The sequence below is a fragment of the Oratosquilla oratoria genome, chromosome 16 (genome assembly GCF_046742065.1).
Source record: "Oratosquilla oratoria isolate Oo_2021 chromosome 16, ASM4674206v1, whole genome shotgun sequence".
Classification (NCBI taxonomy): Eukaryota; Metazoa; Arthropoda; class Malacostraca; order Stomatopoda; family Squillidae; genus Oratosquilla; species Oratosquilla oratoria.
The window spans coordinates 36,760,734-36,788,534 of NC_134792.1; the positions used below are offsets into that span (position 1 = coordinate 36,760,734).

At 39.3% G+C, this 27,801-nt stretch overlaps 1 protein-coding gene across 3 annotated transcripts in view; it reads right to left on the reverse strand.

Annotated features, from left to right (window-relative positions):
- LOC143033903 (major facilitator superfamily domain-containing protein 8-like) overlaps window positions 1–27,801 on the reverse strand; it is a 52,331-nt gene that overhangs the window by 20,618 nt on the left and 3,912 nt on the right. Inside the window, exons 1-2 of one of the 3 annotated variants that reach the window (XM_076199534.1) lie at window positions 12,524–12,696; window positions 2,324–2,790 (exon numbers count right to left, since the gene is read on the reverse strand). In XM_076199534.1, the coding sequence (XP_076055649.1) occupies window positions 2,324–2,427 (104 nt within the window). In that variant the 5' untranslated portion in view covers window positions 2,428–2,790; window positions 12,524–12,696. Of the gene's footprint in view, window positions 1–2,323; window positions 2,791–12,523; window positions 12,697–27,801 lie in introns of those variants that run through there. The other 2 variants (XM_076199535.1, XM_076199536.1) reach the window with 2 other exon arrangements.

Here is a 27,801-nt window from a genome sequence, read left to right on the forward strand (position 1 = left end):
AGATAGGGTCCAGGATTCCAGAAAGATATCTGTCCCCAGTTACTCAATGGAGCGAGCTGAGGGTAACTGGATTATATAACTAGTAACCTAGTAACAAGTTACCCTTTTCTGTTTTGGAGAAAATGTGGCTCCCAGTTTGTTAGCGTCATTGGTGTGTGAAGTGTCTTTTAATGAGAGGTGGTGTACATTCTTGCAAGGCCCTAAGAAACTTAAAGGTTGTTTATGTCCTGTGCACGTACGCTGCCCAACAACCAAAACTGCTTCCGCAACTGAAGAAATGGTACCAAAGGGACCGAGGGCCTTTTCTGGACACAGTGAGTTTGCAAGTTAATGAGGCTAGATATACTATCATCATCATTACTATTATTATTATTACTATTATTGTTGTTATAAGGATCATAATATAGATAATACTGTTATGCAAGGGAGGGAGGGGCGAGGGATGGGGGGGTAGGGGGTGTTTATGTGTGAATGATATTTTGACACAGCCCGAAGGGATTCCTCCTCGTCTTCTCTTTTTCTGCATGAGGGGACGAAGAGGGGGGGGTCGCCGATTAAATGAAGCGGCCTTGCTGTGGGTGTACTCACTTTGCTACATTGCTTCTGATCCAAGACAGTGGGCGGGATAGAGGAATGACCCGTCGTCCACGAGGAGCTAATATGGTAAGGAAGGGTGGTGGATGGGAGTGAAATGGATGGGAGTAGAGTAGGCACGTGCCTTTGACTTGGCTATCTCCCTTATAAGGGGAAAAATATTTTGGTATATACAATAGCCGTCATAAGTTCGGACGCGATAATGCTGACGTCATTACTTATACCATAAATTGGAAGTCCGTCACCCTAAATATCCCGAGCGAGCCATATACTTTTTCGTATACCTGGAAGCGAGACTAAGGTTGGCTGCCACCAGGGCATGCAGTGTTTCCAGGCTCGGTGCTGTTTGAGATGCGACAGGAGGATTACGTTTCTGGAGATCCGCACTTTGGCTTCGAGTTTACGTAAATTCTCAATGTTTTGGCGTCTGTGTGGGCAGTGGACGTGAAATCGAACGTGACAAGATTTCTACCATAGTGGCCCTGTTTAAGGCAGGACATTAGGTGAAGGGAATCTCTGGGAATACAAGAATTACAGTCCGTTCAGTACAACGCTGGTTGTTATGTTTCAAGGATGGTGGTGGTGGTGGTGGGGGGGGGGGCGTCACTACCTACCCCACGTCAGCGCTGTGGCAGACCCAGGAATCTCATACCACACACTTTAAATTTTATTAAGCGTGAGATAGACAAGTCTTATCGTAAATTTGATAAATAAATTCAGCAAGAAAACTCAAGGTTATTATGTGGTGTGTCTCTTCGCACAGTGCAACGCTGCTCCCCCCCGCCCCAGCCATCCATGAAACGTAGCATCCCCTAATTCTGGTTAACATCACTAAATGGACTGAGGAAAGTGCAGTTGTGCATGATAATTAATTTAGTTGATTCCCCAAAACTTAAACCAACTGCTATCATTGTCGATAAAAGAAATAATTAACCCGAAAAAAGAGCACGGAAGTGACATTTTACTGCACCCCATAAAATTGATTCTAACATCCCCAAGGTGTGTTGGCACCCCAGATTATGAAACGCTGCTTTAATATGTGGGTACAACTAACTGCTGCTGTGCCTCATCAATACAAGGATAAAATAAATCATATTATATAGTCCTTAACAAATAATTTAGGTCGGTGCTCTGCCACAAATAATTTGTGGCGACCATTGTGCAATCGGTAGATACGCTTGACCGGACGGTCTGAGCTCCTGGGTTCAATTCCTGGGCGATGTCATCTTTTCAATGACGCTCTCTATCACCCAGATACCCAAATTATGGCATCAATGGTAACCACTGTAAGAAAAATCAGAGAAGGAAGGAGACAAAGGGAGGATAAATATACACCACCACGAATCCACTTTGCATTTGTGATACAATTCTTTCGAATGATGGTCATTGGTGATAAGCACCATCCTAAAACGTTCTAATATTATGGGAAGCGAGCTTAGAATTACACTAAATCATACAAGTAGAACAATCTTGAAAAAAAATATATCCATTTATCTATATTTCCCTATGGTTCCTAGGAATACAAGCATTGTCATATTTTACGTGTATCACCTTCCTGACGGCGCGATACTTAAAATATCGTACTTCACGTAACAGTCGTCTTCTCTTGCATCTCCTGATAATTCTAGCACCTTTGGTTAACAAACACTCATCTAAAATTATGGCTCTTTAACAAGATGATTAATCAAATCAATTGGTTAATTAAAATTATTTAATTCATATGACTCACCCATTGGCTGCTGCATGATCATCCTGTGACGTCAGAGCTTGTAATGACGTCGACTCTTGACATTCGACAATTTCGTCGACGTGACCATTTGCTGTTTTCTCCATTCTCCTCCCTACTTCTACACTTCAGTGTTGACAGATATAGGTCTTTAATTGTCACCTTCGGCTCATTTGTATGAAATCAATCTTCTTGATTACTTGTGTGAAACTCGTTTTTTTCCCTCTAAGATTTCAAACTTTGACGAGGAAAATTTTGTATGCATATTTTGGCACTCAATTTTTGTTCTTGAAACCGTGTCGGTTGCTGATACTGATTAATACTGATATTTTACGATAAGAACGTGCAGTTATGATTCATATGAAGCATTTACTAAATAAACCAAATAAATCAGCTATTTTTTTCTACTTTTTTCTCCATTGGTTTCCTTGAGAAAACGTTGATGGTGGGTGCTTCTGCGTAGCAGTATCCTGGAGGAAGAGAACATATAATCGTATATTCAGACTTGGGTTTCTACTGCATCAAAGGACAATTACCAAGTAAATCAAACCTTTCAATATACAACACAGCGTACTGTTCCATACAGATAATCCTTTTCGAACTAAATCTCACATTCAAATGAATATAATCTCTGGGCAATAATTATAAATATATGATCCAACTGCGAAAACAAATTTTTCGACATTCCGTGTGCAGTTTATTGAAATGATGAAGAAGAATGCTATAGCATTTTGTCACACACAAATATCTCGTGTTTATTCCTCTTATCAAAACTATTACGAGCAGGCGCTTTCACGATCATAAATAAAAATAAATGTAAAATCCTCACATACCGAATAGCACTTCCTCTTAATTCTGTCCACCACCAGTTTTTTTTTTTTTTTTATTCAGCACTACATGACCTTTTCAATGGTGAAGGAATTAATGCCAAAACATGCCAGCTAAGTGTCTAAGAAATTATCTCTTAGCTAAGAGCTCCCGCATTCTTTGGCGGGAATCCAAGTACGGCGTTCACTCGCTCTGCACAGTCCGAATGAGTGGGGACAACAAATGTTCATACACTCGCTCACCCTTCTCCCCCAGCTGAGGATAACTCCCTCTCACCCTGACAAGCTCCCAGGCAGACACCTTATCCATCTCCAGGTCGACGCAAGGGGACTGTTCGTGTGATCTATGCGATTGGTCTGATCCAATGTAAACTTGATCCACCGCCTCACGACACGTCCCCAAGGAGCCCCATGTTGCCATATTGTTCCTTTTCGAGGGTTAGATTTATAAAAAAATCAACTTCGTGGCATAAAGGAACGGCAGCGTTTGGAGTCGCTTTCACTTATGTGCATTGCAAATTATAATCTGAAGACCATTAGCTTGCCAATTAGACATAATTTCTGTGTAGAGAAATTTCGTTTAAGAATATGTTGAATGATTAATATGCGTCCAATATCCAACCTGCACGTTGTACCAATGCATTATCATTCATGTTGAAATATTTGCCTTGGTTCATGCTATACTGTTCAAAAGGTCGTATTAATTAACTTTTGTTTTACACCATTTTCTTACATACTCGTATGTAACAATTCTTTGTTGACAGTACCAATATGCAGGTTTAAATTAATTGAATGTTTATATTTTTGTTCCCAGGGAATACAATGATTAAGATACCTTTGGCCCAAATATGTAGATGTTCATTCATTTCGGAAAGAAAATTGGGTCTAGAGAACCGAAATGTGAAAATAGTTGTTGGCAACAACAACAACAACGACGACGACGACGACGACGACGACGACGAATACAACAAAGTACGCAGCAAAGGCACCGACTATATATTTGTGATACAAAGAACAGCAACCCCGAGGGGAAGTCTTACTCGAGATTTTCCAGTGTGCAACGATTCCAGGAACCCGATTGGGACAGCCATGATTGCGTTTCTGCCTTGGTTCATTCCGTAGCAGAGCAGCATGGCGCACACACTTACGAACACACACACAACACACACACAACTCGTGGCGCAGTTGGTAGAGTTCCCGGCTGTCACTTCGGTGGTCCGGGTTCCAATCCCACCCAGGGCTGAAATCATATCAGTATCACTGCGCTGCGGGTTGTTACTCCAACTCTCGTGGGCGGGGAGTTGTGTGTGTGTGTGTGTGTGTGCATGTAAGGTCACAGCATTACCCATAGATCGGTCATATACGAGCTCTGAGCTCTCTTCCGGGAGGGAAATAGCTGTCGATCACGTATCCAACACGTGATCCAAAGAACATGGTGAATGACACAACACATTTTTTTTTTCTTTTTACGAATGCTAATTAGCACTCAATGTAGTTATGAACAAGGGCCTTCTTTATGATAGTCTTTCCTTCACTCCCACACACTCCTCTAACCTCCCTTCGTAATCATGCAGACCTCCTTCCTCCCCCCCCACCACCTCCACCACGACCACCTCCACCAACAACAACCTCTCAAACCTCTGGCACTCGACCGCCCCGGGACAGATCGAAGTAAACGCAACCAACCCGCAAGTCCCGAGCAGCAACCCTCCCACAAAATAAACTCTTTCACTTTCGCTCTCCTTCGCCAATTTCTTTACGTCATCCACTCAGCCCAAGGGTATTCTTGATTTCTCTATATCTCACACACACCAGACGGTTATGGTCTTGTTCACCGAAGTCTGAAGGAACGTCGGTTCACTGTAAGATCTTTTACAGCACGACGTCATTCCTCAATCAATCAATCAATCAATCCACCAATCACCTGAATCTTCTATCCATCTCAAACGGACCCTCCTCCCGTATCTCCGTCAAAACTTCCCACCTCCTTTCAGCCTCTACAATCTATCAATTGTTTTTTCTTTATTATTTCTAACGATAGGATCTAAACACATCAATCTATTTGGTCTTACCAGTTATCAATGTCGTTAATTAATTATTTATCATATTTCTCGATTCGGGAATGAATGTATATTTTGGTAACACACATTGTCAATCCATTTACAACAATTATATAAGCTGGATATGTTGATTAATTTATATATGAAAAAACACTCGAATAAGCTAAATATCAGACCCCAACATATATAGTTGTCATTTCTTCATTTGTGTTTTCTTTCACCATTGTGTCGAAGACACACACACACACACACACACACACACACATCGACCTAGAGAAAGTATTTGACAAAGTACCTCACAATCGACGTATGTGGAAATTGGAGCATGTTGGAGGACTGAGAGACAAACTACAACAATGGATGACAGTAGTAAAGGATAAGATGTCAAGCGGAGTACCACAAGGTTCAGTGTTTGTATCAACAGTTACTTGTCTATGTCAAAAACATGATGAAAGGAAGAACAAACTATGCTCACATGTTTGCAGATGATGCAAAAATCATGAAAAGAGTGGAAAATCAGGAGGACGTAGACTATTGCAAAAATATCTAGACACTATTTTTGCATGGAACCAAGAATGGGGAATGAAGTTCAGTTCCAAATAATGCAAAGGACTGGAAATGGGCAGGAGTGGCAAAAGAAAATCCTTAAACTATTCCTTGGGAAGTGAACCCATTACAAAAGCAAAAGGGGGGAAATGTTTGGGAGGGTTGATAAAAGACGATCTGACACCTGACTAACATATCAGCAAGATTGTGGGAGAGACATATGGACTACTGCAGAAGACCAAAGTGGCACTTCACTAAATAGATGAAGAGATGATGAAAAAACTCATCGACACACTGATCCGTCCAAAACTAGAATATGCGTCAGTAATATGGTCCCCACACAGAGTGAAGGATATAAGCAAGATCGAGAGAATACAAAGGACAGCTACCAAACTGGTCCCCAGCCTGGCAGATAAACCATATGAGGAGAGACTGAAAGCACTGGGTCTACCAACTTTGAAAGATCGAAGAGAAAGAGGTGATATGATTACAGTATTCAGGTCACTAAAAAGGATAGATTGCATTGACAGAATCTCCTGGTTAAATTTATTTTTTTATTACTCTGATTAAAGATGAGGCTTTAAGAGGTTATGGGAGCAAATTATATAAGACCACATGTCTAAAGGATGTGAAAAAATAGTTTTCCATATAAATACACAAATACCTGGAATAGCTTAGGAAGTGATATAGCCCAAGCTCAAACAATACACGAGTTCAAATCTAAATATGATAATTGGAAATCAAGGATATAGATTAAGTTGGAACCGTACATGAATTTGAGGATAAGTAGGATAAATAATTAGAGAATAGGAGACGGGACCCAACGAGCGTTGCTCATTTTCCTGTATACTACAATTAGACAAATACACATCCCTGTTTGCTGGTGTAAATGTTAGCGTCTCGGGCTTGCAACGACACAGACCCAGGACTGAACCACACCCAGGGCTTGAATCCTTCATTAACACTGCAAACACTAATGGCCCCTTTGTGCAAGGAGGTAATATGTGTGTGGGGGGGGGGGGTCTCAGCACTGCCAAAGATATATCTGTATACGAGGTCCAAATTTATCCAGGTAATAGCTGTCGATCACGAATCCAGCACGTGATCCAAGACCATGGTGAATCTCTCTCTCTCTCTCACACACACATACACACGCACACACAAACGACCGAAGCCGCCACCTTTGCCCTGTGTGTTCGGACTACCCGGGTATCAGCCATCACCAGCAGCTGGAGTCGAAGCCGTGTCCACGTGGCGAGAACAAAACCAATGCGTTACAGCAGCACATACGTCTTTTCTAGAACGTTCTTGCCTTGTCCTCTACACAAAGAGGACCCAGCAAACGAGGACAGGAAATGCAACGAGCAAAGTCCTACATTCACACACAAAGTGACGTAGTCCTACATTTTTTTTATTTTTTTTTCCGAGACAGTTCTATTGAACTGAAGGGACAAAAACCGCCTCAATCGACCGAGATCCCCCAATGTCCCCGCATGATAAGGATAGAAACGCTGGTAAAGTACAACCCATAACAACAACATTCATTGTGTCGTGTCCGCCCCTCAACTGACTAAAACCAGCCGGGGAGCCAGTGCCTGTAAGGCGTGCCACTCTAAGTGCCTTCAGGACGCATCGCGTGCGCATGTCACGCTCCTCTCAGTTCTGAGAAAATTGTGTGAGAAATTAAAGTAAATATTTTTGTCGTCATCTTTGTGCCCATCCCAACCCCGGTGGTCTACTGAACCTTTTTCCTCTTACATTCTTCCAGTGTAGAACCATACTGATCCATTCCATTGTGTTTAATCTAGTGTTCTTTCTGCCTCCAAGTGGTTATATTCCTGTCTTTAAAGAGGTGACCAACATTCAGTTTCTCTGGTTAAACGCAACAGGGGTGGGGGTGGGGTCACACAAGTCACTGGTAACCATGGACCCGGATATTACCATCGGTTTAGTGGCCCATCCAGACAAACTAGAGGTTCAAACGGATCATTATCCTTGACTAAGCAGCTATCCAGAGGTGACAGATTTTTTTCTTGCTTATTTATTTGTTTGTTTATTTCCATTGGCAATTTGTGGTATACTATACTCTTCAATCCAGTTCAATTATTTTCTCTTGATAAACAATTCATTACCCCCACGGATACTCAACATTTATAATTTATGGGTATATATTTCTCTGCGATCAGAACTGAGGTCACATGCATACGATGTAGCATTTTCAAGTCGAAGTCATCATAGAAAATGGGTTCATTTTGTTTACAACCCTGCACAGATCCCGACATCGCCAACACTCATAAAAAGTTTTCAGTGTTGTGTGGCGTGAGTGAGGAATTTAGTATTTCGTCAGTGATAACCAGAGCTTCTATCATTGGGCATAGCATCAATTCATAAAGGTGAGAGAACAGTTGTAAGAGGGGTGGTTAGAGTTAAAAGTGATCAGCATTCTTCTATGAATGGATATAGTCTCCAATTGTAAAGGAATGCCGAATGGATACCACGGAAGTCCCTACGATACTGCGAGCGTTGATGAACATTTCCAAATAAAATATTCATCTCATTTTATTTCATGATCACATGATATCATATCAGTATTATCATACCCTCAACAGAAACAGCTTAAACATCGGTTCTGTAAATGTAACAAACGGTCAGCTAGTACGGTTATAATTCTGACACATAAAATAAACAACTAATAATATTTTCCATCATAATAGCTTTTCTGTTATATACAATGAATGTATAAAATCAGTATTGTGAGTGGGAGTACTAATCATCAATTTCTTTTCTTCCGTGACTAGAATAACGATCCGAACTAGTGCCTTTGAGAATAATGGGTGATTCATCAAACCATTTGACCTCAGTAGCTCTCTTGTAGGTAAAGGATTGCCAAATCACGACAATAGGACTCCGCGCGATAACAGTTCGTTGCCATATGGTTGGGAAATTTTACCCTCCATAATCAAACAGAAGTGATACATATAATCACTAAGTCAAGAGGTTTTTCGGGTTACAAATATATTTCAGTTCTAGAATATTCGTATTATTCCATTTGCGAAAACCTTTTGTAGATATATTATTAAGTCAAATATTAGATAAAAAGTTTGTCGCTATTCTGACATCTTAAATACAATAAAGAATGAATAAAACCTAATACAGACATTTGAGGCTATCATGAAGCATATTAGCACAACATATAAACCGACTGGCTATCAATGCTAATATTTTCAAAGACCGTAACTATTATATGACTGCAATATATGTGGTTTACGGGGTGAATGACGAAGTGAATCCTTAAAAAACATATATAACATTTACAAAGACTTTGATAAGCAAGGATGAATGAAACATGAGCTCACTGTATATTCACAACAAATGTGGCAGAAACGGCGCTCTCAATTTTGTGATTGTACATCGGCAGCGTTTGATATTACATGACCTCACAATCAATGTTTGTCTAAAAGAGGGTTGAGTGCTGAACGACTGGAGTGTCTGTATAATTCCGCTTTACAAGAGAAAAGGTGACAAGTGTGAGTGTATTAGTTTCAAAGGGATCAGTTTGTTGAGTGTAGTTGGGAAGGCTTATGGGAGGGTCTTGATTGAGAGGATTAGGAGAGGAACAGAGGGAGTGATTGGTGAGGAACAGTGTGAATTTTGGACAGGAATGGGTTGCGTGAATAATTTTTTGTGGTAAGGCAGATATGTGAGAAAGCTTTAGGAAAAGGTAAGGATGTCTTTTGGGCCTTTATGGATTTGGAAAAGGTTTATGACAGGGTAGACAGGGAGGCACTGTGGGAGGCATTGCAAATATATGAGATAGGAGGGAAGCTGTTAAGAGTAGTCATGTTTTTTAACGAGAGTAATAGAGCCTGTGCTAGAATCAGAAATGGAGAGAGCGAGTGGTTTGAGGTAATAAAGGAGGAATTTGGCCGGGGATGTGTTATGTCGCCTTGGTTATTCAATTTATACATGAATGGGGTGGTGCAAGAGGGAGATAAGCCAGTTATTTGCTGACGACACTGAACTTGTGGCAAGATCAGTGGAGGGATTAAGGCAGTGACGGAGTTTGGGAAAATGTGCGAAAGAATGAAGTTGAAGATAAATATGGGTAAAAGTTGACGAGATGTAGAAGGGGAGAGGATGACAACAAATTGGAAGTGAGTATTAAGGGAGAGAGGTTGGAGCGAGTGGATAGCTTTAAATACTTAGGTGCGAATGTGTCAGGAAAGGAAGGAGTGGAGGTGGAGGTAGAATGCAGATTGAGAGAAGCAAGTAAATGCCTTGAAGGATTAAAAAGTTTTATGAGAAATAGACATTTGAGAATGGATGCTAAGAGGTGATTGTGCCGACAGCACTGTATGGGGCAGAAACATGGAACATAATAGAGGAAGAGTTTAGATGTGCCTGAATCTGTTTTCCCTAAAAAAGCGTAGACTCAGAGGTGACTTGATACAGGTCTTTAAGATTTTAAAGGGAATTGACAACATCAAAAGTGACAAAAATTTAACATTGAATGAAAATCAGACATGAAACAATGGTCTCAAACTGTCCGGAAATAGATTCAATTTGGAAGTAGATAGAAACAAATTTGCCAACCGTGTAGTTAATGAATGGAATAAACTTCCTGCACAGGTAGTGCAATGTAGTTCAGTTCGAAGCTTTAAGAATCATTTAGATAAATACCTAAGATGCTGTAATGATTATAATTTATCTTATATCATTTGTTTTTGTTTTGTTATCTTTTGTCTGTCTGATTTTCATTTATTATTAGTTATATGTCAATTTATTATTATTTACTATTTACCTGTTTGTTTATTATCTAACTATACCTATGCATATATTTATGTATTTTATTTGTTATTTACATTATTATATTTTTTATTTTATTAATTTTTTTTTCGCATCCGACCTAGATATGGATCAAAAGGTCTCCTGTCGGCATGCTCCGCCTTTGTAATCCTTTGAAATATGATAGGAGTTACTTGGATGGATAAGGTGAGAAACGAGGAGGTGAGGAGGAGAACGGGGTTGGAAAGGGAGTTGGGAGATAGGGTTGATGAAAGTGTGTTGGGATGGTTTGGAAACATGGAAAGAATGAGTGAAGAAAGATTAGTAAAAGAGGTGTGGAAGGCAGAGGTGGGGGAAGTGAACATGAGGGGGCGACCAAGGATGAGATGGATGGATGGGGTAAAAGGGGCATTGGGAAAGAGGGGAATGTCTGTTGAGGAAAGGAGAAGACAGAAGATAGGGGTGAGTGGAGAATGGTTGTATATGGATGATGATGTGATGCATGGGAGTGGGTGGGGGATGGGGGTTGGGAGTATTTATGAATGCTATTTTAACGCAGCCCGAAGGGATTTCTTCCCATCTTCTCTTTTTCTGAATGTGGAGATGGAGGGGGGGGGAGTTGCCAATTAAAAGAAGTGCCTTGCTGTGGATATGCTGTGTTGCTGCATTGCTTCTGACCCAGGGCAGTGGGTGAGATGCAGGGAGGGGGGGTGAATGGGAGTGGAATGCGTGGGGATGAAATAGGTGGCTACCCCCTTGCAAGGGAGGAAAAACCGTTGGTATGTGTTATGTTACAATTACATGTGACCGGTGACACAACTTGTGACTTTTATGACTGATCTTTTCATTAGTCTTGTTTAAAAATATGAGCGCGTAAATGTCTTCCTTCTTGTATGATCTGTAAAGTCAGAAAGCCGAATGGAATAAACGTTTCCATGAATGTACTAAAAATCACACCTGAGCATACATAATCATGGTATTATTGTTCCAATTTCAAATACGTTTTACAAGCATGTACAAATTGCATATGAAAAATACGAGAAAAAGAAATACACTTTATGTTTACTTGAGACATCCTTCGAGCCGGTGTACGTACAAAAATAATTTATTCCAAGGCTATGACAAACTATCTTACATCACGCAATTCACAAAGGGCATCCGGTTAAAAGGAAAAATTAGTTTCCGGTGATTTCGGCAAAATGCGACTACGTGCGTTATTGCAGATACATGTACCGTCGGCTACAAAAAATATTGAACCACGCTAAGGTTTCCATTGTGCTAATACAACTTTTTTTTTTAGATCGTTTGGCACATTCTTGTATATAAATGAACACATTTCTCTACAAGGTTGGAATAAAAACTCAAAATGTATAAAATATTTTGAGCCTCTACTTCTGAATGTATAGTGTCTGTGGCAAGTTGCTCAAGCCTTTTGGAATGACTGTAACTCTCTTTGCATATTTTGTTCTGGATACAGCCGGAGGAATTTATTCAGAAATGTAGGTCGACCCGGGGAAGACAATGAGCTTCGACTAAACAGTTTCTTAAGTCGCCCCAAACCTTTTTCATCATCATCGCCATCATCACCATCATCATCATCATCATCATCATCATCATCATCATCATCATCATCGTCATCATCACTATAATCATCATCATCATTCTCACTTTAGACAAGAAACAAACGGCTCTTCAGTGGACGTCTTGGAATGTATCACACTGCAAACTCTGTCATCTCAGCGTCTCAGAGATAAATATTGTTGGAATCTCGCAAAACTCACCACAACCATAAGAAAAGAAGTACCCGTTCGTTCTGTTCTCCATGAGCCGAATATAATCATCTATCACAAACCGTGTAAGAGAAATGCATAATGTTTCCTCTTTTAAAGCGCTACAAATTCATCACATTAACATCCTAATCACACGATCGACATATTTTTCCCTCGTTAACAAACAAAAACTCTAGTCAGGGTTGCATTACTCACGTCTTTAGTTGTTCGATCTTTACAAAGGACGGTCTGCTGATCAGTTACTTGTGTGGTAATGAACACAGGACATTGCTTTGGTTAAGACGCTTCTCACATCACTGAGAATTGGTAACCTGCCCGAGTACCTCGCGCAGTGAGCTCCACACACAAGACTGGGCTCTTGTGTCAGGGTCAATCCCGAGAACATCCCCCACCCCCTCCCCCACTCCATCCCTCCAACCAATCTCGCATCCTCATCTAGTCATCCCCACAAGTCACGAGAATTCGGAGGAATGCTTGGTCGTCTTAAATGTTACGTCAGATCTCCCTACTGTTTGTTTAATTTTTTTTTCTATCCATATATATATACTTGGGAACGTTTTTATATCTATGTAGGGATAATTTTACGGGATTTACAACTGCATGGGGGTAGTTTTTGTTTTCATTCTTAATGTTTATGAATTATTTGTTTTGAATCATAAATGCGTCAAATCGTTTTCGTCCTCCATCCTAAATGTAATTGTCTTTGTTTTCAAATGTCTGGAATCGTTGTATGTATATATATATATATATATATATATATATATATATATATATATATAGAGAGAGAGAGAGAGAGAGAGAGAGAGAGAGAGAGAGAGAGAGAGAGAGAGAATTTAGTTTGTTTGTGAGGAAAAAATCTGATAACCAGAAGGTTTGTGACGTAGTGTGGCGCAAACAACGGTGACCTTGGGATTGGGAGACTGTAGGATGCGTATTGTTCCTATGCCCTCCTCACTAGAATTAAATCACATGCCGAGAGGTAGATAAAATAAACATTTGACATGTGCAGTATTAGGATTAAAGTGACGGAATGTTTAGCACGTGTCTTCTAGGACCTAGGTTGTGAGTGCTAGTGCGCGCGGTATGGAGACAAAGCTAGACGAGAATAGGTCATTTCACTTTAGAAAAATAAACTAACGACAATGACTCGAGGCAGTCTGGAGTATGAAGTCATTCGTTCTCTCTCCATATTGAACTAACCTGTTCTTGTTTGGACTTTGAACATTAATTAAGGCTAACTTGTTCAATACTTTTCATGATTCATTCGCTCAAGCTGCTGTTACACGTTTTCATTCATTCGAGGAAGTTCCTTGAGGAAAGAAAGGCTTGGAAATATCTAAATAAATTCTTTCATAATTATTTATGTTTTAAGTAGCTGTTAATATGGCTGCCAAAAGGTTTGGTTTTGTCGGCGGGAAGCGTTCCCTTATGTACCCATATATATATATATATATATATATATATATATATATATATATATATATATATATATATATATATATATATATATATATATATATATATATATATTACAAATGCGAGATCGATATCATTTGGGTCACAAATGTTTGAAGTTAGTTTTTGTTTTGGATAACAGATTTACTTTTTTTTTTCTAAGATTGAGATGCTCTGGGTAACAAAGTTTGGGATAGTTTTTGAGTTGGGTTAAAATAATTTGAGACTTTTATTTGTGATTACGAATGTCTGAGATACTGGTGGCTATATTTTGGATTACAAATGTTTATGTTAGTTTTTATTCATATGAACGGCATGAATCTGGTGTTGGCAACCTAGCTGACGAAGACATTTGCAATCTGAAAAAAAAACTGAGCTCAGCAGCTGAGGTCAGGATGGAGACTGCCACCCTTCGCTTTGACCTTGGTTACACAGACTTGACAAGGCGAGAAATCCCGTGACATCATAAGCTTTCGTTTCCTGAGGGCACTTTAGGCAGCCTAAGCGGCGATTCTCAGTGGCTTTCCCCGCCACATCTCCTCAGTAACGAATATCACAGAACTCGTCTGTCTTTATATTCCCGTTCTAAGAATACCAGAACAATGATGCTGTAATGCCTGCCATCTATTTTATATTATTTGTTTGTTTGTTATTATTTGTCTGTTTATTAATATATACTTGGTTTTCATTTACTATTACTTATCTTTCAATTTATCATCTACTATTTTCCTGTTTGTTTATTATTTAACTATACCTATGCATTTATTTACTTTGTTTATTATTATTTATATTCTTATAATATTTATTTGTTTGTAGGATGGTTTGAACACATGGAAAGAATGAGTGAAGAAAGATTAGTAAAAGAGGTGTGGAAGGCAGAGGTGGAAGGAGTGAATAAGAGGGGGCGTCCTAGGATGAGATGGATGGATGGGGTAAAAGGGGCATTACGAAAGAGAGGAATGTCTGTTGAGGAAGGATGGGAGAGGACAGAAGATAGGGGTGAATGGAGAATGGTTGTGTGTGGATGATGATGTGATGCATGAGGGGGAGTGGGTGGGGGATGGGGGGTGAGGAAGTATGTATGAGAAATAATTTGACGCAGCCCGAAGGGATTTCTCCCCGTCTTCTTTTCTGCATGAGGGGACGGAGAGGGGGGGGTCGCCGAATTAATGAAGCGGCCTTGCTGTGTCTTGCGACACTGCTTCTGACCCAGGGCAGTGGACAGGATGCAGGGATGACCCGTCATCCAGGAGGTGCCAAGATGAAAGGGAGGGATGAGGGTGAAGGGGAGTGGAGTATGTAGGGGTTGGAATGGGTGGGAGGGGTTTCTATGCCTTTTTCTTTTTGGCTTACCCCCCCCCCCCCGTGTAAGGGGGGGAAAGGCCTTTGGTATATGTATGTTTATTTATTTATCATTATTATATTTTTTCGCATCCTATCTAGTTATGGCCCAAAAGGTCTCCTGTCGACATGCCCCTTCTTTGTAATCCTTTATGACAGATGTCTCAGCCAGTCTCGTAGGCTTTCTCCGCACATCTAAGTGACGAATATCACATAACTCGTCTGTCTTTACATTCCCGTTCAAAGAATACAAGAACAATGATGCCGTAATGGCTGCCATTTATTTCATATTATTTGTTTGTTTGTTTGTTACTGTGTTTATAATATATGTTTGATTTTCATTTATCATTATTTATCTTTCAATTTATTATTTACAATTTTCTTGTTTGTTTATTAACTCTACTTATGCATTTATCTCTTTTGTTTATTATTTGTGTTGTTATTATGTTTATTTATTTATTCATTTAATTATCATTATTATATATATATATTTTTTTTGCATCCTATCTAGTTATGGACCAAAAGGTTTCCTGTTAGCATGCTCCTTCTTTGTAATCCTTTATGACTGATGTCTCAGCGAGGGAGGGTCTCCATGTAATTGAAGCAGTGGGGGTAAACCTAGCTTTGGCTGTCGGACTCCGCTGATGAGATGCTGTATCATGCAACTTTGTTTCTGACCCAGAAAGTGAGCTGGGAACAGGAAATGGTCCTTTATCCACAAGGGGCTATGTGATTTTTAATAACGAAAGAAACGGGTCTTTGATGTGAATGGAATGGGTGTATATCTTGACTGGCTGCCTACCTTGTGATAGAGAGGAAGCTATATTATGCATCGATGCATCTCCTTCCTTACTGAACTTTACTGTATTTTCTGTTTATTTATTTATTTATTTACTTATTTATTCATTTATCTATCATATATGTATAGATCAGCGTTTCTCAACCAGGGTTCCCCGGAACCCTAAGGTTCCGCTAAAGGTCCCTAAGGGCTCCGCGAGAACGAGTGAGATAAGCTAATGCACTTTTGATTTTTTATTTAATTTCATATACGTAATATAATTAAACACGCACGACATATTCTTGGTTATTGTAATAATGTAATATAGACATCATCCTATCTAACGTATTATTACGATGAAACTAAAATAAGATATATATATATATATATATATAATATATATATAGATATATATATATAAAATATATATACATATATATAATATATATATATATATATATATATATATTTTTTTTTTTTTTTTTTTTTTTTTTTTTGCGCAGGGTGTTAGGTCCGTTGGGTCTAACACTTAGTCATTTTTATTCTTCTGTGATATAGTAATTCTTCATTCACTACAACTTTCTTCACTTTATTTTTATCCTTTTAGTATTTAAGTTTTAGATACTTGGGTGCAAGTGTAGCAGGAAAAGGTGGAGTGAAGGTGGAGGTAGAATGTAGATTGAGAGAAGCGAGTAAATGCCTTGGTGGTTTAAAGAGTGTAATGAGGAATAGACATTTGGGAATGGATGCGAAGAGGAGACTGTATGAAGGAGTGATTGTGCCAACAGCACTATATGGGGCAGAAACGTGGAACATAAGAGAAGAAGAGAGAAGGAGTTTGAATGTGTTTGAGATGAGGTGTCTGAGAAGTATGGTGGGGGTTACTAGGGTAGATAGAGTGAGAAATGAGGAGGTGAGGAGGAGAACAGGGGTGAAAAAGGATTTGGGAGATAGGGTTGATGAAAGAATATTAGGATGGTTTGGACACATGGAAAGAATGAGTGAAGAAAGACTAGTAAAAGAGGTATGGAAGGCAGATGTGGAGGGAGTGAACATGAGGGGACGTCCTAGGATGAGGTGGATGGATGGGGTGAAGGGGGCTTTGGGGAAGAGGGGAATGTCTGTTGAGGAAGGAAGGGAGAGGACGGAAGACAGAGGTGAGTGGAGAATGGTTGTATATGGATGATGTTGTGACTGCATGAGGAGGAATGGGCGGGGAAGTGTGGGGTGGGGTAGTATGTGTGAGTAAATTTTGACGCAGCCCGAAGGGATTTCTCCCCGTCCTCGCCTTATATGCATAGGGGGACGGAGAGGGGGGGTCGCCGATTAAATGAAGCGGCCTCGCTGTGGATGTACTGTGTCTTGCGACACTGCTTCTGACCCAGGGCGGTGGGCAGGGTGCAGGGATGACCCGTCATCCAGGAGGTGCTCAGATGAGAGGAAGGGTGGGAGGGGTGTGGAGTGTATTTAGGGATGAAATGGGTGGGAGTGTTTTTATGCCTTTCCCTTTTTGGCTACCTCCCTTGGAAGGGGGAAAAAGCCTTGGTATATGTATGTGTATGTATGTAGTATTTAAGTCACTCATCTGTAGGGCCCATGGCTCTTTCGTAACGTATGCATTTAGTCAAGTTCCATTACTCAGTAACGATGGTGAATTAAATTGAACTTAAACTTTTCTTAATTTTCTTCACGAATTCTGGTACAACGTATGGTCTTAGACTCTTAGGTACACCAGAGGACTCCCACCTGGGATCCTCTTACACCCACCAAGCCAAGTCTGCTTCGACGTCACTACTTAATTCATCCAATAACTTCGAACGTTACAAATAAGTGCCACCCTTTAAGGGCGTGACTTTACCTCCAAGCAGCAATAATTTCTCTCCTCCCCCACCCTTTTCTCCAATCAGAAAGACTCGTATACTGTCTCAAGCAGTACTGTTTACAGAAGCACTCTGTTGCAAGCGGAATGTGGCTTCGTGTTACATTTCGTCAATTCAGCACTCTCTCGATATCCTAACCTATGTTTACAAAACACAAGATGGCAAACGAGAATATACAACTCTGCACTTCCTATAATATACAATTCTGCACTTCCTATCGGCCATTGTTTCAAAACATCCAAGTAATAAAGTTTGCATATCTTTTCACCTACCCTCTATCTACTTAAATGTCTACCTCTATCTACCGGCCTCTTACACAGGGGTTCCTTGAGAAATGCATGTATTTGACACCCTCTTGACAGCGCAAAGGTCGAATACATGTCGACAATAGATTCGTATCTGGGTCGCATATAACAAGTGATTTGGTTTTTACGATCAGATTTCGCCCGATCTCGGGGGTGAAGTGCATTTGATCCCGTAGCTCAACAAACAATGCCCGCGTTACGTCAACTGGCACCGAATCCCTCGACTTTCCTGCCTCAGCATTTAATCATCATAAATAATTCTTCCTTCGGGTGTCACAGTCCTTGCTGCTGTTTGTGTTGTGCCAATGTGGGTCTGTTTCTATGCCACTGACTGGAAGAACAGAGGGAGGAGCAGTCACCGCTTGTGAGTCTTTTTTAAGGTGAAGGTGAGGGGTCTACGCTAGCAGGCGCGTGGCTACGGCCGGTGCCGTCACCTTACAAAGGATTACAAAGGCGGAGCATGCCGACAGGAGACCTTTTGATCCATATCTAGGTCGGATGCAAAAAAAAATATATATATATATATATATATATATATATATATATATATATATATATACATATATATATATACACATACACACATATATACACATACACACATACATACATCATATTAATAATAAATTAAAAATATAATAATGTAAAGATAACAAATAAATACACAAATAAATGCATAGGTATAGTTGAATAACAAACAAACAGGTAAATAGTAAATGATTATAAATTGACATATAACTAATAATAAATGAAAATCAGACAGACAAATTATAACAAAACAAAAACAAATAATATAACATAAATTATAATCATTACAGCATCTTACTTAGGTATTTATCTAAATGATTCTTAAAGCTTTGAACTGAACTACATTGCACTACCTGTGCAGGAAGTTTATTCCATTCATTAACTACACGGTTGGCAAAGTTGTTTCTACCTACTTCCAAATTGAATCTATTTCCGGACAGTTTGAGACCATTGTTTCTTGTCTGATTCTCATTCAATGTGAAAATTTGATCACTTTTGATGTTGTCAATTCCCTTTAAAATCTTAAAGACCTGTATCAAGTCACCTCTGAGTCTACGTTTTTTTAGGGAAAACAGATTCATGTGCTTAAGTCGATTTTCGTATGATTTATTTTTGATATTTGGAATCAGTTTTGTGGCTCGCCGTTGTACTTTTTCCAGTCTGTCAATGTCTTTAATGAGATTCGGTGACCATACGGAAACAGCATATTCCAAATGTGGACGAACTAACGATTTATATAGCTTGTTAATGAGTGATGGACTTTTGAAATCAAAAGATCGCGCAATCAATCCCAGAATCTTATTTGCTTTCTCAGAGGCTGAAATACACTGCTTGGATGATTTGAGGTCGTTACTGATAATTACGCTGAGATCTTTTTCACTATCCACTTTTGTTAACGAATTTCCAAATAACTTGTAATCGTACTTACTGTTATTTTTACCTGTGCATTACCTTGCATTTACTTGTGTTAAATTTCATTAGCCACTTTTCAGACCATTGCTGTAATTGATCTAAATCTTCTTGAATATCTAATTGGTTTGAGTGATCATTTGCCACTCCGCACAGTTTTGTATCATCAGCAAATTTGGAAACAGTAGATTTTAGTCCATAGTCTATATCATTTATAATATGAATAGAAGTGGCCCAAGAACGGAACCCTGAGGAACTCCACTTGCAACACTTTTCCATCCAGAAGTTTTTCCATTTAAAACAACTCTCTGTTTTCGACCTTTCAACCAATTACTAGTCCAACCTAATAGGCTACCACTTATTCCATGCAAAGCTAATTTAGTAAGTAGTCTTTCGTGTGGGACGGTATCAAAAGCTTTTGCAAAGTCTAGATATATTAAATCTATATTGTTTCTTTTGTCATAATTCGAGATAACTGTGTTGTAGAATTCGAGTAAGTTAGTCACGCAAGAACGTTTCCGTCTGAAACCATGCTGGCTATCATTTATCAAACGGTTACTTTCTAAATGATGTTCGATAGCATCTCTGATGATAGTTTCCATTATTTTTCCTACGATCGAAGTCAAACTTATAGGCCTATAGTTATTTGGTTTCTTTTTGTCACCTTTTTTGAATATGGGAGTAACGTTAGCTAGCTTCCATTCTCTTGGGACATCTCCGGATATGATGGATTTCTTGAAAATAATTTCTAATGGAACAACAATCTCATTTTTCATTTCCTTTAAGATTCTTGGATGCCAGCCGTCAGGCCCTGGTGTTTTATTAACTTTGAGTTTGTCTATACACCTTTTAATTTTTTCTTTTGTTATATTTACCGTAGTGAGTAAGTTTACCCCAGACTTTTCACAGGTTTCAGTTTGGAATTCACTTTGAGGTGTTTCGTTTACAAATACCGAGCTAAAATAATTGTTTAAGATATTACACATTCCTTCATTTGAATATTCAAGTTGACCGTCAGCAGATAATAGTGGACCAATGTGATTCCTAACAACCTTTTTATCTCTAATGTAACTATAGAATTCTTTGGGATTCTCTTTGGATTTATCAGCGATGTTCATTTCGTATTGTCGTTTTCTTTTTCTTATTGTCTTTTTTAAATCTCTCTGTATTGATACATAACTTTCATAGTCATTAGATGCACCCGAGCACTTATATTTCTTATAAGCCTGTCTCTTTTTAGCAATACTTTTTTCAGTTTCTTTGTCGAGCCACTTTGGGCGAGCCTGATTTGGTGGACGTCTGTCCTTAAAAGGAATGTAAGTTTGAATCATCTTAGTGAGCGTATTTTGAAATATTTCCCACATCTGATCTACAGGCCTTTCGTTTAATTTTGCCTCCCAATCTGTAAGCTGAAGCTCCTGACGTAGTTCTATGAACTGAGCTTTACTGAAATCGGGTATTTTAGAAGCACAAGTATCTATTCTAAAATTGTTTAGGAGTTTGAATCTGACTAAGTTGTGATCGCTATTTGCAACAGATTCACCGACTTCTACATCACTTACCATGCTTTCGCGGCTAGTGATCAATAAATCGAGTAAGTTTCCATATCTTGTGGGCCCTATTATGCGTTTAAGTGACTGTTAGGTCATGTAACAGTCACTACTGGGAATTGGAAAGGAGGGCGGGATTTGAACCCACAGCTATGAGAACGCGAGGCTAGCACGCTTCCACCAGCGCACATAAAAAAAAAAATATATATATATATATATATATATATATATATATATATATATATATATATATATATATATATATGTAGGTAGGCAAATAAAAATAAACCAATTTATTAGGGAAAAAATTCGACAGTGATCCAATGAGATACTGTGCGTTAGATTGCGCGATGGAGGCAGGGTGTTGACGGGATTGGAAGACGAGAAATGGAAGAATGGTCCTCTCCGACTGATATTCAAAGGTAACTATACTATGAGAGCCTCTATAGGTTTTAATCAATGGGTTAGAGCAGCGTTTCTCAACCAGGGTTCCACGGAACCCTAAGGTTCCGCAAAAGGTCCCTAAGGGTTCCGCGAGAACAAGCGAGATAAACTAATGCACTTTTGATTTTTTTTTTTAATTTCATATACGTAATATAATCAAACACGCACGACATATTCTTGGTTATTGCAATAATGTAATATAGACATAATCCTATCCAACCTATTATTACGATGAAAATAAAATGAGGAAGATAAGCGAGATAAGCTAATGCACTTTTGATTTTTGATTTAATTTCATATACGTAATATAATCAAACACGCACGACATATTCTTGGTTATTGCAATAATGTAATATAGACATAATCCTATCTAACCTATTATTACGATGAAAATAAAATGAGGAAGATATGGTATATGTTTTTTTTTTTTTTATTTATTATTGCGCAGGGGTTCCTTGAGACATGCAATTTATTTTAAATGTTACCAAAAGGTAAAAAGATTGAGAAACGCTGGACCGTTAGAGTTAGGGTTGAGAGAGAATGAACACAACCGACAAGCGATGCTGTCCGTCTTTCATATGGAAGAAAGAAATCTATTATATTTTCGTACGACTGTCTGGAAAGAACGTATTTCATAATATGTGCGATTATCTTGATTTTTCATTTTCAATTGAGTGTATACAATCCTTGATCTTTCAAACATACGTAGCATTTACCCAATGTATGATAAGCTTAAAAGTCTTGATTTTTAATTTTCAATTGAGTGTATACAATCCTTGATCTTTCAAACATACGTAGCATTTACCCAATGTATGATAAGCTTAAAAGTGCAAAACGCTTATTGTCGTCTTCGTGATTTCTCGAACCTACGGCAATTTGGGGCTGGATTACACTAACGACGAATCTATTCCATTTAAAGCTAGCCTTAGGATGTTAAATTCTACCTTTCAAGTATTTTGCAATAAATGTTCACATCGTTTCCTTCAAACAATGGACCCAACAAAATCTGTCGCAAAGATAAAAAATCTTCAAAAGCAATAAGTCACAGTGCTACCAATATCTCGTAAAAATATATGATTTAGACTCGATTTTACGACCTATTCTTTCCGAGTTAGGTTTATATCCAACTCCCGTTCCTGGGATCACGCCAAGAGGCTCTTACTTTCGACAGAGATCGTCACCTTTGCCAGTTGATACCGGTTAGTTTTATCGTTCATCACTACACCTACCCCTATCCCATATACGTAGGCTATATGTATATATATATATATATATATATATATATATATATATATATATATATATATGTGTGTGTGTGTGTGTGTGTGTGTGTGTGTGTGTGTGTGTGTGTGTGTGTGTGTGTGTGTGTGTGTGTGTGTGTGTGTGTGTGTGTGTATGTGTGTGTCATCCATACACAACCGTTGTCCACTCACCCCTGTTATCTATCCTCTCCCTTCCTTCAACAAACATCCACCTCTTTCACAATACCCCTTTTACCCCATCCATCCATCTCATCCTCGGTCGCCCCCTCATGTTCACTACATCCACCTCTGCCTTCCACACTTCTTTTATTAATCTTTCGTGACTCATTCTTTCCATGAGTCCAAATTATCCCAATATTCTTTCATCAACTCTACCTCCCAACTCCTTGTCCACCCCCGCTCTCCTCCTCACCTCCTCGTTTCTCACTCTATCCAGCCTGGTAACCCCTACCATACTTCTCAGACATTTAATCTCAAACCCATTAAAACACTTTCTCTCTTATGTCCCACGTTGCTGCCCATTAAGTGTTGTTGGCACATTCACTCCTTCATACACTCTCCTTTTAAAATGCATTCCCAAATGTCTTTCTCATTTCACGTTTTAACCACCCAAAGCATTTACTTGCTTCTCTCAATCTACATTCTACCTCCACCTCCATTTCTCCCATCCCTGCCAAATGTGCCCCAAGCATCTTAAACTATCCACTTCCTCCAGTCTTTCTCCCTTAATACTCACTTTCAAACTGCTGCCATCCTCTCCTTTTGTACATATCATTGCCTTACTTTTACACTTCTCTTTTAACTTCCTCCTTTCGCACACATTCCCAAACTCCGTCACTAACTTCCTCAATCCCTCTGATCCTGCTAGAAGCGCAGTGTCATCAGCAAACAACTGCGTTATCTCCCACTTTTCTCCGTTTTCTTTAACCACCTCGAATCCCCGGCCCATTACCTTTGCATTTACTCCCCGCACGACATCATCCATGCACACCAGGGGTTCCCAAAGTGGTCGAAATCGACCCCCAGGGGTCGATGAGACCATCCAAAGGGTCGACAAATAGCCAAGGGGTCGAAAGGGGGTCAGTAGATTGCTAGGGGGTTGAAAGGGGAGTCAAAAATCCTCCCCATTCTGTGCATGTAGGGAGAATCTCGCATACACACAACCACATCGTGAATGAACATCAAGATGACGTGCTTGTGTAATATTATTGGCTTGAATATTACTTATAGTGATATAATAAAGAATATATATCACTCTTAAAGCTATTGGTAAATTATAGATATTTATTTTAAAACACTTATGTTTATGTATATGTGAAAATATCTGTATTATTATTGGAACGCCGTCGCCTTGATGAATGTTGCCATTTGGCCCTTTTATAACGAATCAAAATAAAAAATAAATAAATAAATAAATAAAAATAAATGAATAGAATAAGTAAAATCCACAAACACGAAAACTGTGACTATGGTACTTTAGAATTACCATAAGTGATTTATGAGACCAAACAAGAACTACAGTAATGAATTAAAACAGTAATATCAACAACAAATATTATAACAATCATAATGACGATAATAACACTATTGATAACTAAAATTATAATACTAACAATAATGAAAATTATAATAATAATGATAATAATAATAATAATAACAATAGTAATAATAATAATAATAGTAATAATAATAATAGAAATAATAATAATGATAATAACAACTATAATAATAATAATAATAATAATAATAATAATAATAATATCACTAGCATTAATAACAATAACAACACCAATAAAGATAATAAACTGACATAATTCGTGAATTAATAATTTGGGGGTCTACAGAAAATCTTAAACTTTACGGGGGTCGATGAGTTGAAAAGTTTGAGAGGCCCTGATGTTCACATTGAACAGTCATGGCGACATGACACATTCCTGGCGAAGTCCTACCTTTACCTCAAACCACTCGCTCTCTCCATTTCTAATGCTAACACAGGCTCTACTACTCAAGGTAAAACGAATGCTATAAGGCACGTTTAGCACCCCCCCCCCCTCCTCCGCGCACCTCCACCGTGACGTCATAGGAAATCCAGATGGGAAGAGAGTGAGAGGTGGAAGAAAATGTAAACTTTAAAGAAAACCATCTGTATGTATGGTAAACTTTAAAATTACACTATGATGTTCACATAATACTGAAATTACTCAGTATCACTTTCTTATCCTCAAATTATCAGTATCTGAGATATGACCGCCAGAAAAGTTATAAAAATGTTTTCCATGCTTTCACATTAGGTGGATTATATTAATATGACGAGTTATTAGATGGGATGACATGTCAATTTATATGTTGATCAGGTAGATGAGGAAGATATTATACTGTTGATACACACCAACTAGCTGAATATAAACCCAGTAGTAATGACACATAAAAGCATCATATGGTTTTTATTATATTACATTTTGGATTTGCGTGGATTTCCATATCTCCTCAAGCGTGGATTTTATATGTAGACCTTTATCTCCACCAAGCTCAGTTATGTTTTAACCGGATTCTTTAGTCTGTTTATTTGCAATTGAATGAAAATTTCAGGAAATGTTGCTAATAAATAGTTACTTTCAAAATGACGGCTGCATACATATCCAGATGACCGAGTATTGTGTGTGCCACATAATTCAATCCATTTCTTTCTAAGTTCTTTATCTTTGGGTAGTGAAAAGAAATATATATTCTTATCACCTTTCAGTCTAACGACATTGCACTTCTGCACTATACAAACTGTTGCCATTTTTATATGTTATTTGTCTGCCTTAGCTACCCCTTTAATCAGAAGATGGAGCTTCGCTCCACACACTGGTGTGTGAGTGACTGACAGCTCTCGACCCACGGAACCCTGGTCTCGATATTTCCGTTGACGTCATCATCTACCTGCGCAGTGGAGAGGTTTTCTGGCTCTCCCTCACCCGCCCCCCCTAACGTACCTTATAGTATTCGTTTTACCTTGCTACTACTATCGTAAAAGATCTTGACTGCTTTTAAAAGCTTTCCTCCTATCCTATCCTATATATATATATATATATATATATATATATATATATATATATATATATATATATATATATATATATATATATATATATATATATATATACTGCGACGAGGAAGGTGGGTTTTCTCGGCTGAATAAAATCGTCAGGCGGCAGTCAGAACACATTTCCAGGTCGTAACACCTCCATAACATCCATTGATATGCACATGCAACATGTTCTATATTTCTTTAATAGAGATAAAATACATACATACATATACCAAGGCTTTTTCCCCCTTACAAGGGAGGTAGCTAAAAAAGGGAAAGGCATAAAAACACTCCCACCCATTTCATCCCTACATACACTCCACAGGCCCCCCACCCTCCCTCTCATCTGAGCACCTCCTGGATGACGGGTCATCCCTGCACCCTGCCCACCGCCCTGGGTCAGAAGCAGTGTCGCAAGACACAGCACATCCACAGCAAGGCCGCTTCATTTAATCGGCGACCCCCCCTCTCCGTCCCCCCTTGCATATAAGGAGAGGACGGGGAGAAATCCCTTCGGGCTGCGTCAAAATTTACTCACACATACTACCCCCCCCCCCCCACCCACCCCGCCCATTCCTCCTCATGCAATCACAACATCATCCATATACAACCATTCTCCACTCACCTCTGTCTTCCGTCCTCTCCCTTCCTTCCTCAACAGACATTCCCCTCTTCCCCAAAGCCCCCTTCACCCCATCCATCCACCTCATCCTAGGACGTCCCCTCATGTTCACTCCCTCCACATCTGCCTTCCATACCTCTTTTACTAGTCTTTCTTCACTCATTCTTTCCATGTGTCCAAACCATCCTAATATTCTTTCATCAACCCTATCTCCCAAATCCTTTTTCACCCCTGTTCTCCTCACCTCATTTCTCACTCTATCCAGCCTAGTAACCCCCACCATACTTCTCAGACACCTCATCTCAAACACATTCAAACTCCTTCTCTCTTCTTCTCTTATGTTCCACGTTTCTGCCCCATACAGTGCTGTTGGCACAATCACTCCTTCATACAGTCTCCTCTTCGCATCCATTCCCAAATGTCTATTCCTCATTACACTCTTTAATCCACCAAGGCATTTACTCGCTTCTCTCAATCTACATTCTACCTCCACCTTCACTCCACCTTTTCCTGCTACACTTGCACCCAAGTATCTAAAACTATCCACTTCCTCCAGTCGCTCTCCCTTAATGTTCACTTCCAGTCTACTGCCACTTTCACCCCTTGTACATCTCATCACCTTACTTTTACCTACATTTATCTTTAGCTTTCTTCTATCACATACTCTCCCAAACTCTGCCACCAGCTTCCTCAATCTCTCCTCTGACCCTGCCACAAGCGCAGTGTCGTCCGCAAACAACAGCTGGCTCACCTCCCACTTTTCTCCATTTTCTTTAACCATCTCCAATCCCTGACCCACTACCCTAGCATTCACCTCTCGCACCACCCCATCCATGTATAAGTTGAACAGCCAGGGCGACAAAACGCATCCTTGACGAAGTCCCACCTTTACCTCAAACCACTCACTCTCTCCATTTCTAATCCTGACACAAGCTCTACTACTCTCATAAAAACTCTTGACAGCTCCCAGAAGCTTTCCTCCTATCCCATAAATCTGCATAACCTCCCACAGTGCCTTTCTGTCTACCCTGTACTAAGCCTTTTCCAGATCCATAAAAGCCAAAAAAACATCCTTCCCCTTTCCTATAGTTTTCTCACATATTTGTCTTACCACAAAGATCTGATCTACACAACCTCTACCTGTCCTAAATCCATACTGTTCCTCACCAATTACTCCTTATGTTCCTCTCCTAATCCTCTCAATTAAGATCCTCCCATAAGCCTTCCCCTACTCTACCCTCTCTCCAGCAAACATTAAATAACCTCACCAACCAGTCCACCATCACTGAACCTCCCTTTTTCAGACATTCTGAATGGCATCCATCC